This window comes from Drosophila virilis, chromosome 3 (assembly GCF_030788295.1).
Source record: "Drosophila virilis strain 15010-1051.87 chromosome 3, Dvir_AGI_RSII-ME, whole genome shotgun sequence".
NCBI lineage: Eukaryota > Metazoa > Arthropoda > Insecta > Diptera > Drosophilidae > Drosophila > Drosophila virilis.
The window spans coordinates 4,196,193-4,215,277 of NC_091545.1; the positions used below are offsets into that span (position 1 = coordinate 4,196,193).

Here is a 19,085-nt window from a genome sequence, read left to right on the forward strand (position 1 = left end):
TGAGAAATTTTCACCAATGTCTATATATGATATTTTGACGATGTTCGAGGGAACCATTTTCACATGAAATTTGACCAAAAATCATGTTGCCGGGGTTTGATGCCAAAATGATCTAGAGGCTAAACCAAGAGAAAAGAGCCAAACTTCGTGAAAATTGGTTGAGATTTGACCGAGTTATGGGGGTGGGAAATTTTGACCAATGTCTATATATAATATTTTGACGATGTTCGAAGGAACCATTTTCACATGAAATTTTACCAAAAATTATGTTGCCAGGTTTTTATGCCAAATTCATCTAGACGCTAAACCAAGAGAAAAGAACCAAACCTCGTGAAAATCGGATGAGAGTTGACCGAGTTATGGGGGTGGTAAATTTTGACCAATGTCTATATATGATATTTTGACGATGTTCGAGGTAACCATTTTCACATGAAATTTGACCAAAAATCATGTTGCCAGGGTTTGATGCCAGATTCATCTAGAGGCTAAACCAAGAGAAAAGAACCAAACCTCGTGAAAATCGGATGAGATTTGACCGAGTTATGGGGGTGGGAAATTTTGACCAATGTCTATATATGATATTTTGACGATGTTCGAGGGAACCATTTTCACATGAAATTTGACCAAAAATCATGTTGCCGGGTTTTGATGCCAAAATGATCTAGAGGCTAAGCCAAGAGAAAAGAACCAAACTTCGTGAACATCGGATGAGATTTGACCGAGTTATGGGGGTGGGAAATTTTGACCAATGTCTATATATGTCTATATATTTTGACGATGTTCGAGGGAACCATTTTCACATGAAATTTGACCAAAAATCATGTTGCCAGGGTTTGATGCCAGATTCATCTAGAGGCTAAACCAAGAGAAAAGAACCAAACCTCGTGAAAATCGGATGAGATTTGACCGAGTTATGGGGGTGGGAAATTTTGACCAATGTCTATATATGATATTTTGACGACGTTCGAGGGAACCATTTTCACATGAAATTTGACCAAAAATCATGTTGCCGGGTTTTGATGCCAAAATGATCTAGAGGCTAAACCAAGAGAAAAGAACCAAACCTCGTGAAAATTGGATGAGATTTGACCGAGTTATGGGGGTGGGAAGGCTTTGCACTTGGGGAATATACATATATTTATGTCTCTGTCTTTTGTCTCTTTTCTGTTGTCCTTCTGCCTGTTATATGTGTATTTCTCGTTGAATACCTCTTTCTTTCTGAGAAAAAAACCTACTTGTGAAACTGTATTTTTCAATTTGATATACTTATTTATCAACATACTTTAATAATAATAATAAATAATGAATATATCTAACAATATAAATTGAACATTTACAAAGGCTAACACCTTGCATTACTTTCTTTTTGGTTTTGACAACTAAGTTGACGCAAATTCGTTTTGAAGTTTGCACCTTTTGGTTTGGAGTACAACTTTTAGTAGTTTTACTTATTTCGTAAAGCCTTTAATTTTAAATCCACTTCCAAAGAGATCTTATTAACTTTTAACACCTTCAATAATCTCCAAGTTTGTGCACTTCGTGTCCATCTCTTGCTTCTATAGGAACGCAAGCTGACTCTTAACAACATTTGGACAAAACTTCCAACAATTTGGTGCGTAACACATAAGGGCAAAAGTTTTAACAATAAAACTATTTCTACTTATTTTCATTGTTGTTCCTGCATATATATGTGTATATGTGTATATATATGCATGTGTATGTGTATATGTATTTATTTATATGTGTCTGGCTCTGAGTGTTTTTGTCGTCCCTGCAGCTGACCGCAAAAGCCACAACAAACAAATGCAATAAAAATAAATATAAAAATAATTATGAATAGAAAAGTTGGCAGCCGAGAGAAAAAAAAAAACACAACTCCCGTTCGCCTTCATTCAATTTTTTCTTGCCTTTGTTTATGATCTTAACTCAAATTAGAAATACAATTTGTAGCAGCCGCAACAAAAGTCGCCAAAGACAAGGGGCGACACTTGAAAGTGGTTTTAATGAAATGTCCATGCAGCAGCGTCTTTGAAGCTGCCCGGAAAAGCAGGTCAAGCAACAAAACACACAAGAAACGGAAGCAAAACGAATATTATGATAAGGAGACCACAAAAAAAGCGAGCCGAAGGGCGGCAAGAGGAATGCGCCGCATTGAAGTGCGGCTTCACATCGAGTGGGTTGTGGACAGTCATTAAAATGGAACTCGCGCAAATTATGCAGTCCGAAAAAAATGATAAAGAAAAAAAAAGCGCTGAAGAACTGACAAGACAAGGGTTGTAGTTGGGAGGGTGCGGTGGGGGGTGGTTGAAGGTTAAGGGTTGAGGGTTGCGGGTCGGGGGCAGGCAGCCAAAATATGTCGCCGATGTTAAGTGCTTCATTTAATTAACAAAGTTGACATGAAAGCGTGGCGCGCGCTCCATTGGGGAAAACCCATCCGCACGCTTGCACCCAGCCACTCCCCCCCCCCTTCTTCCCTTCTTTTTTCTGCTCCCTTTTTGTTGTATATTGCCTCAGTTGTTTGCGCTGCTTTTCTTTTGCTATTAATTGTTTGTGTGAGTTGGACAGACAACACGTGGCGTATACGCATTGCCATATTACTCATACGCCAGGTGTGCTTGTGAGTTCTTTATACTCTGTTAAATTTGATTAGAAATTCGTATGTTATAAGTTTCGATTTTGACTGCTGGTAGGCGCTTCACATTGTATTCGACAGCAGATCAAAAGCTCGCATATTGTACAGTACGCAGTTTAATTAATTGCCGAATAGCCACACCCCCATCCCCAACTACCCCCACCCAACCGCCCACGGCTCTTGTTTGTCTGTTGCGTATCTTGCAGTTACAATCTCTGGCTATTATTGAACAACAGCTGCGCATTTCTCAGAGCCTGGCCGTAAAAGTGCGAATGATATCGGTTGAACAAAATGTGCGTATTATTATTATTATTATGATATTTAGTACGCTCTTATTTATTTGCTATCTTGTATCTCGGGGCGTTCATAAACAACGCGTCATATTTGCATTTCATCACTTGCACAAATATGCCAGCGTGATTTTTGGCATTTTTTCATGTTCATAAAAACATGTCACAACGAATACCACAAAAGCAAATAATATTGACACACAAAATATATCAACGCAATTTAATTTGCTTAAGTGTGCAGGTAAATGAAGTAAATACGGTAAAGGTCGTGAGTTTCAAGGCTGAAAAGTTTTTTGGCACTATTTATAATGCAAAATGGAATTATAAAAATGAGTTGAGGGAGAAATTGGAGGAGACATTCAATAAGTGAAATATTTGCAATCTTTAAGTTCTTATAACATCGAAGTTTTTACTATTTATTCTATGCTATTCTATTTGGTTGCTCAGCTCTGGCTGATACAGAAAATATATACACTTCGTGAGGTCGGAGATTGTTATTTTGCCTTACACAAAAATATAAGAAAATATATATGTTTTTCATTAAGTTCTTATATAGGTATAATAAGCTTCAATCCGAATGGAGAAAGGCTGCAACCTCGCCCGTACAACTACTGACTTTCCTATTTTAACAATGAGGTGTGGAATTTCCGAAAAGCGTGAAACACGTCTCATATTCATTTTCTTTACACCCAAAACTGCGCCCATTCAACACTCGACACGCGATTATCAAGGAAGCGGAGTGGGTTTTCCTAAAAGTGTGAAATGAATTTGAAGAAAGATCTGTGTAACTGTGTTTAACGCCGATCGAATTGTAAATATCGCGACTTTTCCACACTTGCGAGTGGAATTACTAAAAAGCCCGCATTTGCGTGAAACTTCATCGCATAAGTTAACCATAGTGAAATGTCGGCAGGCAACGTGAATACCCTTACGCTCGCCTTGAATATTTTAACCGCGCTTGCCTTGAATATTAACAAACTAATTAAGCTATGCATTAAAATACATTTCAGATAACTGTAACTTTTTCAGGTACGATAATTTTGCCTCAAAACTAATGCATGTTAAATGATTAACGATAAATGCGTATAAAAATGAAATAACAATTAAAATATTTGCGTCATAAACTGCATAATAAATCATAAATTTATCATTACAAATTATTGCAAGGTAATTATTATGGGAACTCACCTGTCAAGGTGGCAATCCTTTTTATTTTCGTTTCGCGCAGCTCGTTTTTATGTTTGCAGAATTTTACACATGAAATAATTTAGTTTTTATGAAATTGTCGCGTTTTATCTATTTCCTTTTTTTTTTTCAAAGTAAATTCCTTGTTATGATATTTATTTAAGCAGAATTTTGTGCACTATTTGGACGCTTTTTTATTTGTGTGGCAGCTGCAGCAGCGAAAAACATTGAGGCGTATTTAATGTGGCATGGCTAAACGATCGTAAAAAACATGGTTAAAATGCTTTCAGAGGAAACATGTGTGTTGCTGTGTGTGTGTGTTGGTGTGTGTGTCGGTGTGTGTGTGTGCAACAGTTGCCATTTTATGGCTGTGGCAATAATAAAAATAAAATTAAATTGCAGACCACGCAACAGTTTGCAATTATGTGCAAATGCACATGGCCCTTGGCCAGAAGTCCAGTCTAGTAAACGTTAAGCAGACGCTCAGCTCTTGGCCAATTTGTTGTTAATTGTTTTAGCTGCTGCCGCAGCTACTACTGCTGTTACATTTATTTCAATTGAACTTTAGTTTTGAATTTTGTCGCACTTGTTGTCACAGCGCGCACTTTTACAGCTGATGTGAGTGCACTCACAATGGCCATTCATTTAGTCACTTTATTCATCAGCAACTCCTTCACACTGTTACAACTTTTTTATAGCTGTTGATTGCGATTACTTTTTGCCTATCCGCTTTGCTACTGCTAGTGCAACCTTCTGCGACGCCAGCCAACTGCGAACTGAACTGCTCCAGTTTCGTATTTCACCTTATAAAGTGAAGCGAAGCGTCGCTGCTCCCGTGTTATCCTTATAGGCGAGTCCCGACTGGCTGTGCCCGTCTGCTTCCAGCTAGCCGTTGGTTTGATAAGAAGCCACATTGGTGTGCGTGTGCTTCTCGCTCTCGCCTCGCACACTGCTGAGCGCATGGGAGAGTGCGAGAGCGTGAGCGGAGCTATTGGAAAGTCAGAGAGTATTTGGCGATGTTTCTCTTTGACAAGCTTTCGCAAGAAGTTGTGTTTGGCTGTTAGAAAGATTTGAAAATATTAATTTCTTAAAAAAAATTGATTAACATAATTAACAATTATAAACAAAATTGAAAAAAGAAAATAAAATTTATTTATTTTAAAAATACATCGAATTAAAATCAATTTTAATATTATGTATTACTCTTTCCAATCTGAGCAACTTTTATGATGTTAATTTATTATTCGTATTTTTCAAAACGTATTTTGTTGCAAATTAAATATTTGGTTGAAAGATTTTTATCAAATTTTTTTAAAATGTTTATTTATTATTATTTTATTTTTTTTTTCATTTAATTCGTTATAATCTTTTAATGATTTTTACATAATTAAAATTTTTATTGTTCAAATTATTTTTTTCCTTTTGTAGTTTTTAATTTTAACTTTTATTTAAATTTTAGTTTTGATTGATAAAATACTTTTGTCTAATAATTTAGTGCTCCTCATTCTCCTCATTATCCATTTTTTTTTATAATTTCACCAATTCCTTTTTTTTATTTTTTATTTCATAATTTTCTTGCCCATTTATTTTATTTTTAGTTATTTTTCAACTTCAAATTTCCTGTTTTCTGTTAAAACGCAGTTAGATTTATCTAGCTATTTCGCTCGCTCATCGTGCCTCTCTCTCACACACGCACACACGCACTCCATTTTTCATGCTACGCAGTTTCGAGTTTTGGGTGTGAGCTTTCATGAATGAACACCCTCCTGTTGCATTTGTTTTTATTGTAAAATGTAGGTGAGCATCTGGCTGGCTCTCGTTCTCCCGCTCACACTTACACACACTCACACACAGACAAGTGCCTGGCCCTGAAGTTCAAGATGAAGGTTATGCAGCAACAACCAAGCAAAAACTCGAACGTAAAAGTTGCACACGAGCGTATGTATGTGTGAGTGTGTGTGTGTGTGTGTGTGCGTGTGTTGGGGAACGCGAGCTTTTGCTCTCACGCGCTCATTCTATGTTAGTCGTGCGCTCTCGTTCTGACGCTCGCCTAAAACATCGCTCACTGCTAACATGTTGCTGTCCAGCTCGCGAGTCGCGACATTCGCGTCGTTTTGTTTTGTTTTCAGTGTTCGCTTTTTGAATTACTTTTTTGTGTGCGTGTGTCTCTTTGTGTGTGTGTGTGTGAGTGTGTGCGAGCGTTGAGCGACACCAAGCAATGGCGCTGCCTGCATTCCTTTCCCCCCTTGTGCTTCTTTGTAGCCCTAGCTGTTTCTTTGGTTACGCATTTCTTCTGGCGCCCGCCTTGTGACCCAATTTCGTGCCTTCACGTACACGGCGCTCAGCTTGAACAGTTGGCATCGGACACAGGCAGCGCCAACGGCAGCGGCATGCCTGGCATTAAAGGCATTTGGTTTGCCCACAGATTTTGCAGTCATTCCTTGCGCTTGATTGGCTTTGTGCCTTTTTTTGTGTGCTATCACATTTTGAGCGTGAAACAACAACAATCAGAGCAGCAGCAGCAGCATAGGGGCGGGGAGGGATTGTAGGCAGGGAATTGAAGCTCACATATTTGCATAGTGCATGAGGGCGTGAGGGCTTGCTACGTGGCGTATGCTTGATGCTCGCTTGCTGCCAATTACTTGTCAACATGTCGCGCTCCAGCAGCCAACCAACTAACTGTGATTGATTGTCTATACGTGTGTGTGCGGGTGTGCGAGTGTGTGTGTGTGTGTGTGTATGTGTGCGGGTGTCTTTGTATTGTTGTCACTGCATAGCTGAATGGGCAGCTAGCTACCAAAACTGCAGCCCGGCTGCCAAGCAACTAAAAACTAAGCAACTGAGAATGCTTTAGTTGAGTGTGCCCGACTAAGAAATACCCTGTTATGCCAGCTTAATATATAGTTTATAAGCTATGTTTTCTAATACCCTTTTCTCTGAAAATATATTTCCAAAAAACTTCTGTGTTTTCCTTCTATAAACATCAACTTTTCAGGTTTCACCTCTATAAGAGATTTTACTCAATACTTGTTTCAATTTTGAGTCTTACTCTTAATATTTCTTATCTGGGTATATCTCACTGTCTGTAAGATATTTAACAATTTTCAAGAGATGTAATAATGGCATTGCAGCTGCCTAGTTCTTCTCCCTTACAGACAGTTGCACAAATCAAGTATACGCCCCTTTATCCATTTTAAATTCTTAAAGGGTATTAAAACATGGCCAGCAAGTTGTTGTTGTTGTTGTTGTCTAAAGTGACATTTCAAAGGACAACTGCACTTGAAATTAAACCGCTTGAGAAGACGGCAACAACGCTGCACACTGTGAAAATGATAAAAGTTTTTTGGACGCTGGGCGCTATCTTTTCTTAATTTGAGTTGGCCCAGTTAACAACTTAGCCCAGTCAATGATGTGAACTTTAGAACTTTGATTGGCTGACTGGCACACAGAAAGACACACACACACACGCACAAAGTATACGAATATAAATCTATATTAACACTGAAAGAAAAACATTATTGCATTTAAATGCAAATGAGAAGGGGTTAAGATTTTTAAAGATTAATTTTTATAATTTCTGGCAAATTTTGTTCTTGGATGTTCTAAATTTATATAAATAAAACAAACTATAATATTAAGAAAATAGCTTGGAATAGGAAAAAAGAAATGTGAGTCATTTTAATAGACGGAAAACGAATTATTTTAGAATTCTGGACTTTAAACCTGTACTTAAGCATTTGGTAATTAGAAATATTTTATACAATTTAAAACTATGTTTTTAATCCAAGAAATTTCGGACTGGACTTGATTTTGATGATGTTTTGCTTTGATTTGAGCACAAAACTCTTGATTATTGTATTTTGTTATAAAGAGTATAGAATAGTGCTACAATGATGATGCTCTATACATAGCTTTATCTAAAATAATACTAATTTCATATACAAGCCTGCTATTGTTGCCTAACTGACCAGCTCACTTTCAGAAAAATTCTAGTGTAGTTTTCTCCAAGTGTAGACAAGAATTTAGTTGAGTCTTAGCCATGCTGTGGAGACTGCAGAGACAAATCCGGTGCCTCATTAAAAACATAATCCAACAGCTGGGATAACTTAATTTGTGCTTGAGCAGAAATGCCAGGATACAAGAGCCGGAATGCTCCGCAGGCTGCCCTTAAGTGCATTTTGTTCTACAGTTGCAGCCAAAGCGCAGCCGGGTGGCATTTAAGCTGATAAGCCCCCGGGCCTGGCTTAGACAAATGCAAATGCAAAATTGTTGCTACAACGAAATGTCAGCTATTTGTATGGCCATGGGCAGCAACAACAATTGCGAAAATAGATTCACATTGCGGCATATAAATCACAGTTACTAATTATGCTTTCATTTCGACCCGGTTTACGCAATCTAATCAGATCTGGACTCCGGACAGGCCCAGGAAAAACGTCGAGTAAATACCAAAGCCAAATGCCAATGTTGCCTAGACACGCAAAGAAGAAAATACAGTCCGAAAATAAAAAGCAAAAAAAAAAAATGAAAACATTTTGTGGTGCTGTGACTATGGCCATTATCACACAACTCACATAAATAAACCAGGTCAAAGTTTAAACGGTTTTTCAGTGCTCAGCGATGCGCACGTGAAAATTAAGGTAAAAGTGCAAAGCAAAACAAAATGAGCAGTGGGAGCTATTTTTATTAGCTAAAGTATCCCCCAAATCCCCACATCAGATAATGAAAGCATTTTGAGAGTTGAAAAAACGAGGTATTTTCCGCGCTTCAGTTTCCATTTTTAATTTGCTTAAATTAAAACCAAAATAAAGTTTTAGATACCGAATTTCCACTCAGTTTTAATATCTGGGTAGTACTCTCCACGCTTTTAAATTTTCCTTAAATTTGGGAAATTCGTTTCGAATTTTCTTATTTTGCATAGTTTTTCAAAAGAGCGAACATTTTTCGATTTTTCCTCAACGTAACCCAATTTGTTCGCAGTTTCCTTCAATTTAAATACTTTGTGAATTTCCCTGTAAGTTTCCTAACGAATTTCCCTAATTTAATAAAGTTTTGCCACAGTTGACATTCTTCTAATTATCTATAACGATTTCACCTTTACTTAAGCACTTATTATTTTCTGACTCAAGCAAGCAATTGAAATCCACTTGTGAAACTAAGAAACGCAGCAGTTGAGGGAAATTCACTCACGTTTGCAAAAACGCAAATTTAGGGAAATTCACATTTACAGCCATATATTCAATTTTCACATGGTTGTAAAGACTTTTCCATTTTCACACTATAATTTATGGTCACACTTTAAATGCGCTTCACGCGGCCATCTCTAATTAGGCAAAATAAAAAGTGTAGCATATTTTAGTGGGCAGACTTTTAATGTGTGCGCCACACGTTGCGACAGTCGCGATAAAGCGACTCGATAGAATATCTGCCCACGCCCCAAATTGAGGCCGTTGAAATAACTTTAATACGTTGGCCTGACAGTTGTCGTTGCTCCGGTTCTTGTTGTTGTTGTTGTTGTTGTTGTTGTTTATTTGTCTACTGTTACTTTCGCTTTGGCTGCTTTCAAGGGTGTGACCGCATTTGCACCTGAGGTCGGTCACGAAGACTTCGCCTTTAGCGACGTTTCTTGTTGTTGTTGTCTGTGGCGCAGTTTAATTAAAGTTTAGTTTACTTGAAATTTCGTTGCTCATATTATTGCTTTATTTAGTGAACCGTTGCCAAGCCCTGACCCTTTAACCCTCGCTGCGTTACTCTTTAATCCGGCTGCTTGAGTAATTTATTTGACTCCTAAGCATTGCAGCAAATTGTGCGCACGTGGCGTATGCGTGTTATTTTCATTTAATTCTCCAGACTTGTGCAACGCCTGCAGTTTTGGGCCCTTTATACCCTTTGATACACTGTATTTATTTTTTATGACAATAATCGAAAACCTTTTTTTCCTTGCCAATTTCTTTTGATTCGATTTCTTTCTCTTTTTTTTTTTTTGCTTTGTCTGCCAACTTTTGTCACGTAAATCAATTAAGCAACGGTTCAAGCAAACTTATTGGATGGCATAAAAAAGTCTCGAACAGGTTTCAGACAAAGGCAAAAACACAAAAAAAAATTAAACAATTCGCCAGCTGAGCTTGCTCGTTCGCACGCTACTCTGTACAAGCAATAAGCTACATCCGTTTACAAAAGGAAAATGTTTTAATTGGCTCGCAAATGTGCTTTAAAAACACATTCAATATGCCCGATTTGAGCGCATTTCCAGTGTAAAAAGGTTATCTGTGTGAAAAGTGTGAAATTCGCAGCTGTCAGTACATTCAAGATGAGTTGGTTCAGGTGCCCGAAGCAGACAAATAGCGTAGCAGAGAATAGCCGAAAAGTTCTCGAACAATACAAATCATAGAAAAACTGCCGACTTTTCAGCTTAAATAAAGTAATGTTTTAAAGTGGGCTATGCCACACACCCACAAAAGCAGGTGAATTCGATAGAAGCCTCAAGGTTGCAGTCAATAGAATTTGTATTTGTATGTGGTCCCATTTGGCCCGGCAGACTTGGCCAATTTGCAACGCCGTCTGGTCGAGCTTTGCGTGCGCGTCCTTTTGGCCAGAAAAAAAAAAAAACACGTTGATCGATGGCGGGCAGAAATTATGGGCAAAGATATTGTGACACGCGAGTCCATTTTGTTCAGACAGTTTATGCCATTTGCATGGGAATTGGTAATTTTCATTTAAGTTTATTAACTAATTGCATTCGCACTCGCTAATGGAAAACGCGCTCGACAATGTCATATAAAATGGTTAATTTATTACGCGTCCCACACGGCGCATGCTTGATATTTAAATCAATGTCGACAAATTGCGGTAGAAAACCAATTAACAAAATGCCCAACGACATTGTCAATGTGTAAAAAAGCTTATTCAATGGGACAGCAACAACAGACGTTGCATGCGGCAGGCTGCAAGTGAGCTTCATATATGAAACAAAGCTGCAGCTGACAGCTTCCAGTTGCTAACTTTTCTCAATTAGCCAAAAGTTGGACACGGAATTATTTAGTGGCACCATGGAAAATGGGGCCTTCTTTACAGTAAAAACTTGCCGAGACGAACAAACTCTTTAGCCGAGCAATTTATTTGGTGCCCATCACTTCGACTTCCTTTTGACTAAAGTCTGGCACAAAAAGTTTAACTGGAAAGAACAAACTGGTTTCTTGATGATACAAAATTGAATGAAAGCAATGAATCCTGATGAAAAGTTTGAAAAAAATACAACAGTAAGTCTTATTACACTCACATCTATACCACTTCCCCCATTTTCCACGTTTGTCGGTGGAAAACGTAAATAAAGCGTTGCACAGCAACAAAAATGATTTGTGAATCAGTTTGCGCCTCGAAATAATGCCTCGCTTTAGGTTTTATTTGTTAAGTCGATTTTCCTGATCTATTAACAAAGATTTCGTTTTGAACAAAATATATTTATTCTTAATCAGTAATTCGAAACTATTATCATTTCGAAACTAAGTATTATCATGATACTTTGCCTAGTTCTCGCTTTCTGCTGCAGCCAGTACATATGAACGTTAATCGGAATCGGAATATTAATCATATATATGCCATAGGAAAGATTGGTGCTTGTATTAAAAAACTTATCTGTTCATCAAATCAACTCAACCGAGCTCAGCAATTATGAGCTTTTACCTGCCTACATCAACCTTTTCAATCTGTTTGCTGTAGTTTATCTTTTTGGTGCACATATTTTTTTACAGTGTAAGCACTTTCATTAACTTGTTTGTTGCTTATTATATTGGCCAAAGTTATGGGCAGCTAATTAGCTGGAGGACAAAAGCGGCAGTTAGGTGGAAATGCTTTCAGGGCGAAAGCTTGAATAACTGTTGCTTGCTTGAAGGATATCCTGCCTATTCTGTTTGCCTTTCAATGCAGCATACACCCACACACACACACACACACACACACACACACACACACACACACACACACACACACACTCACATAATTGCGATACACTCTTTGTGTACCTTGCATAATCGCAAGAGCAAGCTACAAAGGCAAACACGGAAACAACTTGTTGCAACTACAGCAACAACAAGCACGTGTGTGTGTGTGTGTGTGTGTGTGTGTGGGTGTGTGCCTGTGTCTGTTTGCTACAACAAAAGCGAGACACAGGTTTTGAGTGTTGCGCTCAGCACACGTTATAAATAATTTATGTTGTTTGCGCAGCAGGTGTACAAAATTCATGCCACTTCGGACCTTGTGCTAAGAGCGGCTCCTTCAAAAATCCTTCAAAAACAAACTCAAAATACTTAAGATGTGTGTATCTAAATTAAAGCAAGAAATTATTAATTTAAACTTTATGCTTATGCCAACATTAACAAACTTTAAGCGGGCTCAGTGTTTCTCTTAAAAATTTAAATATTTGTTTTTCATCCATTTTTCACTCATGGACCAGAAAGGGTTGGAATTACTTGATATTGAGTGCGACTCGAATCGATTGGAACTTTATCGGAATCAACAATACCAAAACGAAAGCGATTTACAATCTATCCAAATTCACATTTTAAACCGTATTAAAATCTAAAAAAAGGCTCGAGTATTATTAGGACAACAACAAAACTGTAAGTTTTGACCATTGAAAAGTGGGAATCACAACTTTTAGACAAGGATATAGATATATTCAGCAATTTAAGTTGATGTCTTAAATCAGTAAAATCCGTTTCAAACCTCTTTGCTAACTTATATTACAATTCCCTCCATATTCCACGCTTGCCGGTGGAAAGCGTAACTAAAGCGTTTCTCTTGAAACGATGAATCACAAAACCAATCAAAAAAATAAGGCAGTATAATAACATCTATACATCTATACCATTCCCTCCATATTCCACGCATGTTAGTGGAAAGCGTAACTGACGCGATTCGCTTGAAACGATGAATCGCAAATCAACATTCATCCTTTTTCCTTACACCAATAGTTAATTAGTGTAAAGCTACTGGCACATTAGCTCTCAGCCCTGACCCGTTTACAGTGCAAGTCAAACAGCAAATCGTAATTCAATTAAATTTATTTAATTGGTTGCGCATTTTGCAAATAACAACTCGTTCATCATAAAGGACCCGCACTAGGGCTTTTATCGATGAACAACAATGGCCATAAGCACTTTTACATATTGTAAATAAAACAAAGCGCAATTGTAACATGCACAAAACATACGTGTGTAACTATAGCGCAGAATAAAACAATGCCAAAAACAGAACAAACAAATGGCAACGCCGGATGCGAATGCGAATGTGAATGCGAATAGGAATGGGAATGTGAATGCGAATGCGAATGCCCAAATGCGTGTAGGTGTGGGTGAGGGGCGCGGGACGGGGCGCGGTAATTGAAATGCCGTTGTGCGCAGCGAGTGCCCCTGCCGTTTCCGCTAAGCACAGGCAATCAGACATAGGCACGGCCAACACCAAACCGAACCAACCAACCCCCCCCCCCCCCCCCCCTCCTCCTCCACCCTTACATCAAACCAACGGTCCTCGATCTGCTCCAAAAGCAAATCAAACTCAAGGACAGCGACCGCCACAATTTCAAACAATGTAACAAGGGATGCGTGCTAAAGTCGAGCGTGCCCGACTAACTAAATACCCTATTTCATACAAACAACAGTTAATTGGGGCAGCACCTTGCTTTTTCCAAGCATCCAACTATGCGAAATATTATTTTAAACAACTAAATTTGTTGTCCGATAGATAAACACAAATATTTAAATAACAATAATAATATATACATATATAAATAAAAACTTATAAGTTTGTAAACGAGACGCCTTATACAAAACGTAAAGTCTGCACAGTCTTCAAACGGACGAACAGAGGAACAGATGGAGAGAAAGAAATAGCGGGATCAACCCAGCTGCATATATGTATGGTGTCGGAGCTGCCACCTTTTTGCCTGTTACATAAATATATGTAAGTCTTTGCTTCTGCAATGTCTTCAAACGGACGAACAGAGAAACAGACGGAGAGAAAGAAATAGCGGGATCAACGCAGCTGTATGTATGTATGGTGTCGGAGCAGCCACCTTTTTGCCTGTTACATAAATATATGTAAGTCTTTGCTTCTGCAATGTCTTCAAACGGACGAACAGAGAAACAGACGGAGAGAAAGAAATAGCGGGATCAACGCAGCTGTATGTATGTATGGTGTCGGAGCAGCCACCTTTTTGCCTGTTACATAAATATAAACAGCTACAATATACCGCAATTTAAACGTTTTCAATGAGCAGCGGACAGAACAGGCAACGCAATGTAAAAAGCGAAGGCTTTTCATTTTGCAATTTCTAAACAGCTGCCAATGCTTTTTTCCGGCCACCGTTGTTGCCATGACGTCCTGTTGCCGCGATAAGCCTTTGCCTTTTGTTTTAGCAGGACGCCACGAATTGATGCCGCTCCACGCGGCGCCCTTTTAATGGACAGCCATTAGACGCAAGCCTTAACTTTAGCACACCATAAAAGCACAGAAACAAAACGCAGTTACTTACGTGACGTGCATGCTGGGGATTAACGCATGCAGCTTGGATTAAAAGTCCCGTGCAACAATTTTAAAATATAAATTTTCACAAAAGAACGCAACACAAGAAAAAAGCACTTCACTTTAAAAATGGCTGCGCTTGGACTGATCTCTATAATCGAGTGGGCAGCTCGCATGCATGGTTGCCACTTATAAAACTAGCTTGTACCAACAACTACAACTAAGTGTACCATTTTTGATGAATGTGTACATGTACGTGTGGCAATTTAGGTTTAGGTTCGGAATGAAAGCATGTTTTTTTTTATTTTAAAATATTTATTTTATAGATTAATTGAAATGCTTTTAAGAGTTACCCAGAAACAGTAAAAAGTAATAAGTAAATAACTATTTATGTAAATATTGTATATGTACCATTGAATCAATTAGGTACCAGATAAGGTACACATTTAGCTCATATGGCAACTGTGTACAAAAGTGCATTCAATAAGTGTTGAAAAATAACAGTTACTTAAAATGGAATTGCTTGATGCAATAAATGCAAAGTAATTGGCAGAATATAAAAATATAATGTTTATAAAGGTATTTTTTAATAGAATTTAGGTAAACTTCTACGCTCCGCAGGCGCTGTGCTTGTCGAGAATATAAATACATGCATATGTAATCAAAATTCCTTACATTTGTATAGCAAATTTGATGTACCAGATGTTTGTACGCTATTAGTTAGATAATATTATTTACTAATTGTTGCTTTTCTATTATTTGCGCGTTGTTTTAAGTCCTGGCTGCAAGAAACGCATGGTTGCATTGTAAAACCTCATCAAGCCATTGGCCGCAGCTGCCGAAAGTAGTGTTGAGTAATAGTTGTGCCCAACACTGTTCACAGCTGTTGCGCCTTAGCTCATCTCTAATATATATGTGCATCTCGCTCACGCACTTGTTGCTCCTTAGTCCGAAATTAGTTTTAATTTATTTTACTTGCAATGCAACGATTTCTTAGTATATTTGGTGAACAGAAATGCAAAATTATTGGCATGATACATGTGGATGCGCTGCCAGGTAAGGCCGTGCCGCATGCAGCAGCAAACAAACGCATTTTCGCATTGATTTTAATTGAACAAAATACAAAAATCAAGGCACGCCTCGCTATGCCGGCAACTGGCAACAGAGCATTGAGAAGGCCAAGCACGAGGCGGAGCTGTACAAGAAACACAAAGTGGTAGGCAAAATAAAGCAATAAATGCATACCAATGCATATAGCCTAATATCTGCTATTCCACAGGATGCTGTGATCATTGAGAATATGCACGACATACCCTATGTGCAGGATCGTCTGCTGGGCCCTGAGATTGTGTCCTGCATGACCCGACTGTCGCAGGCTGTGCGCAGCATCATGCCCCGCCAGACGCCCTGCGGCGTCCAGGTGGTTGCCTGCGGCAACAAACAGGCGCTGGCCATAGCCAAGGCCTGCCAGCTGCAGTTCATACGTGCCGAGAGCTTCGTCTTTGGCCATGTGGCCGATGAGGGCTATACGGATGCGTGTGCCGGCGATTTGCTGCGCTATCGCAAGCACATCGACGCCCAGAATGTCCTGATCTTTACGGATATCAAAAAGAAGCACAGTTCGCATGCAATTACAGCGGATGTCAGCCTGCTGGAAACGGCGCAGGCCGCAGAATTCTTTCTCACCGACGGCATTATCGTTACGGGCGCGGCAACGGGCAAGGCGGCCAGTGACAAGGATGTTCAGGAGCTGTCGGGCAAGCTGAAGGTGCCGCTCATGATAGGCTCCGGCGTGACCAAGGAGAACATAAGTCAATATTACCCAGACGCACAGGCGGTCATCATAGGCTCGCACTTCAAGCACGATGGCAACTGGGAGCAGGACATCGACGAGCTGGCGCTGCAGAGCTTTATGCACAGCATCTGTGCGCTGCGAGAGGCGACGTAAAGCTGATCCATTTGTATTGTAAATGCTTTTATTGTGTATATAAATGAATTGAAATTGTGATATGATATGTGGCATAAACTAATTCTAGAAGAGATTGGCAAAAAAGTCATAAATACGCTCGCGTAGCGAGGGAGCAGCTTTTGTGGCGCCCGCATTGCTGCCGCTGCTGCAGCTGCTCGGGAATACAAATGGCTTCTGTTCGTACGCATCTAGCGTATCGTCAAACTTAACGCGCTTCTTTTGTGGCGCTGCATACAAATGTTCCTCCTGGCTGGATTTCAGCGTCATCTGGCCGGGCGTTGTCCAGCCGCCACTCGAGCGCAGCGGGTAGAGCACATCACAAAAGTTGCCCTCGCCCAGCTCCGCATCGAACAGATCCTCGCGCTTAACGGCCGTGGGTATGGTATTGTCCACGTTATGCGCACGAAAATAGGACTTGGAATCGGAGTAGCGACTGGCGAAACCATAGCTAGGATCCGTATCCTGCGGCTGGGCTGGATTCGGTTTGCTGCGCTTGAGTATGCCGCGCACATTGCCGGCCTTGTCGCCGCCGGTGGCAATCATTTTGTAGAGCCTAGAAATGCGATTCTCTTTGCTGGAGGACAGCTGCTCCTCTGTATTGAGTGGACGACGCAGCTGCACTGCGGGCGGCGGCGGCGCTGGACGCTTGACAGCCACCGACGAGCCTGCTGTGGACACCTTGGACGGATTTGGTGCAGCGCTGGGAAACTTGCGCTTGCGCTGAAAGCAAATGGTTTGGTAAGCGCCTGACAAATCCGCCTCCTCCTCGGAATCGGTGCTGCGATTCTTGTTGCGAAACACAGTCTCGTAATCCTGTCAAGTACAAAGTTTAGCTACAATTGGCACTGCTTGAGGATTGGCTACTCACGCATTTGCGTTTGTTGGGACTCAGTACATAATCGGCGCCAAATTTCTTCATGTCCTTCTTGCGTATGGGCGTCCGTTTGCTGGAGTCCTTGCGCAACGTTTTGCGGCACTGCACATGCAGATCGATGGCATCGCGTATGAAGCCCACCCAGGTGCGTGCCACCTGCAGATCATCGCTGCCAAAGATGATGCCATCGCTCTGGCAGGTCAGCTTGAAGTTGCCGGGCAACATCTCATAGACTTTGCATTTCTTGAGCGGAAAAATGCAGCAGCATTCGAGAGAGTTCTCCACCTGGGTATTGGGCGTGCGCTCCTTGATCACCTTGCAGTACATGAATATGTCCGACATGAGCACACAATAGCGCTTGATCTGCTGACCCTTGTGCGTGATCTTGTAGAGCATGCCCTCCTTGATGACCCGACGCGAGGGCTTCACAATGTTGGGCGTGCGATTGACGAGCGAGTTTTGTAGATGGATCAAATACTGTGTTATCTCCTGCTCCTCCACGCAGGAATTGATGTGCGAGGCCGTCGCCTCAATCTCCTTGACCGATTCTGTAAGAAAAAAAGAATATTGAGATACCAGAAATTGCTTGTAAGGATTAGGAGCTTGCCCTTCAGCAGCTTGTAGTCCGCATCCGCGGGGCTAGTGTAGAGCAGCACCTGCTCCAAGAGCAGCTTGTAGCGTGGCACACGCTGTATGGGCACAATCATGAGCGCGTTTAGCTTGCGCTGCACCTCCGGCCGGCTCTCGGTCTCCTCCAGAAATTTGCGAAAAACCGGATTCTTGCTAATCAAATCCTGCAATATGAACAAAGCGCCGCGATAATCAAACGCATACACGGAATATAGCTTGAAAAATGGGGCCATCTTGAGGAAGGCATGCGCCACATTCTCCATGTTGGCCTCCAGCTCGCGCAGGAACTCGCCATTCAAGTTGTGAATCATCTCGATCTGTCCAAACAGCGCCGTATGATTGGAGGCATCAATGATGGCCTGCTCCTTGAGCGGACGCACAAAGTAGGTCATCAGCAGCTCCAGCTGCTCCAAATAGGACTTCTCCGACGTGATGATCTCCTGCACGGCCTGCAGACGGAAGCCTATGCGTTTGCCTGCGTCCGGATTGGGCGAGCCGATGGGGCTGCTCGAGTTGCTGTCCAGCATAGAGCATACTGTCATGGAAACAATACAAGTTAGCTAAAAACAAGCGAACGCATCCTGCGAAGGCATTTTTGAGTCCTAGCCACGCCCAACGCTTACCTTTCTTACGCGACTTGGCTGTCAGAAGATTTCGCTCCTGCAAAACCTGACGTAGCTCACGGCTGAAGCTGAGCGGTGTATGCGGCGAGCTGGCAGCGCCTTGGGCGTGGCTCTTTTGTCTCGGCGTAAACATTTTCACTTAAATTTTCCGCAATGAAAAGTTAATGCAACGCGACGCCAACTGCAACACCTGCTGGCGGCTGTGTTTGAAAATTGCCATTCACTGAGAACGGCAACAAACGGACTTATCGCTATTTGTAGTAATGCAACCCTGCGTTAACAGTAGCCGCAGTACAATAAGAACCAGCTATAAAAAAAAAAAAGAAACCACAAGGCAGTTGAATGAGCTGTGTTCATTTCG

The 19,085-nt window shown here is 40.6% G+C and overlaps 3 protein-coding genes across 5 annotated transcripts in view; 1 reads left to right on the top strand and 2 right to left on the bottom strand.

Annotated features, from left to right (window-relative positions):
• Nucleotides 1–14,756, bottom strand: part of unc-13-4A (BAI1 associated protein 3) — a 106,044-nt gene extending 91,288 nt beyond the window's left edge. The window contains exons 1-3 of one of the 3 annotated variants that reach the window (XM_015175470.3): nt 14,639–14,756; nt 4,823–5,164; nt 4,111–4,359 (exon numbers count right to left, since the gene is read on the bottom strand). The gene's annotated coding sequence lies outside the window, so the exon portion shown is untranslated. Of the gene's footprint in view, nt 1–4,110; nt 5,165–14,638 lie in introns of all 3 variants that reach the window. The other 2 variants (XM_032434619.2, XM_070207946.1) reach the window with 2 other exon arrangements.
• Nucleotides 14,757–15,527: 771 nt separating this feature from the next.
• On the top strand, nt 15,528–16,641 carry LOC6622288 (uncharacterized protein F13E9.13, mitochondrial). Its single transcript, XM_002046359.4, has 3 exons — nt 15,528–15,684; nt 15,762–15,844; nt 15,908–16,641. The coding sequence occupies exons 1-3, from the start codon at nt 15,609–15,611 to the stop codon at nt 16,574–16,576; spliced, it is 828 nt and encodes a 275-aa protein (XP_002046395.1). The 5' UTR covers nt 15,528–15,608; the 3' UTR covers nt 16,577–16,641.
• On the bottom strand, nt 16,587–18,946 carry RhoGEF4 (Rho guanine nucleotide exchange factor 4). The gene is made up of 4 exons (XM_032435134.2): nt 18,725–18,946; nt 18,079–18,636; nt 17,466–18,019; nt 16,587–17,410 (listed from the first exon to the last, which is right to left on the bottom strand). Exons 1-4 carry the CDS (start codon nt 18,855–18,857, stop codon nt 16,661–16,663), a joined length of 1,995 nt encoding a protein of 664 aa, XP_032291025.1. The 5' UTR covers nt 18,858–18,946; the 3' UTR covers nt 16,587–16,660.
• Nucleotides 18,947–19,085: the final 139 nt, after the last annotated feature.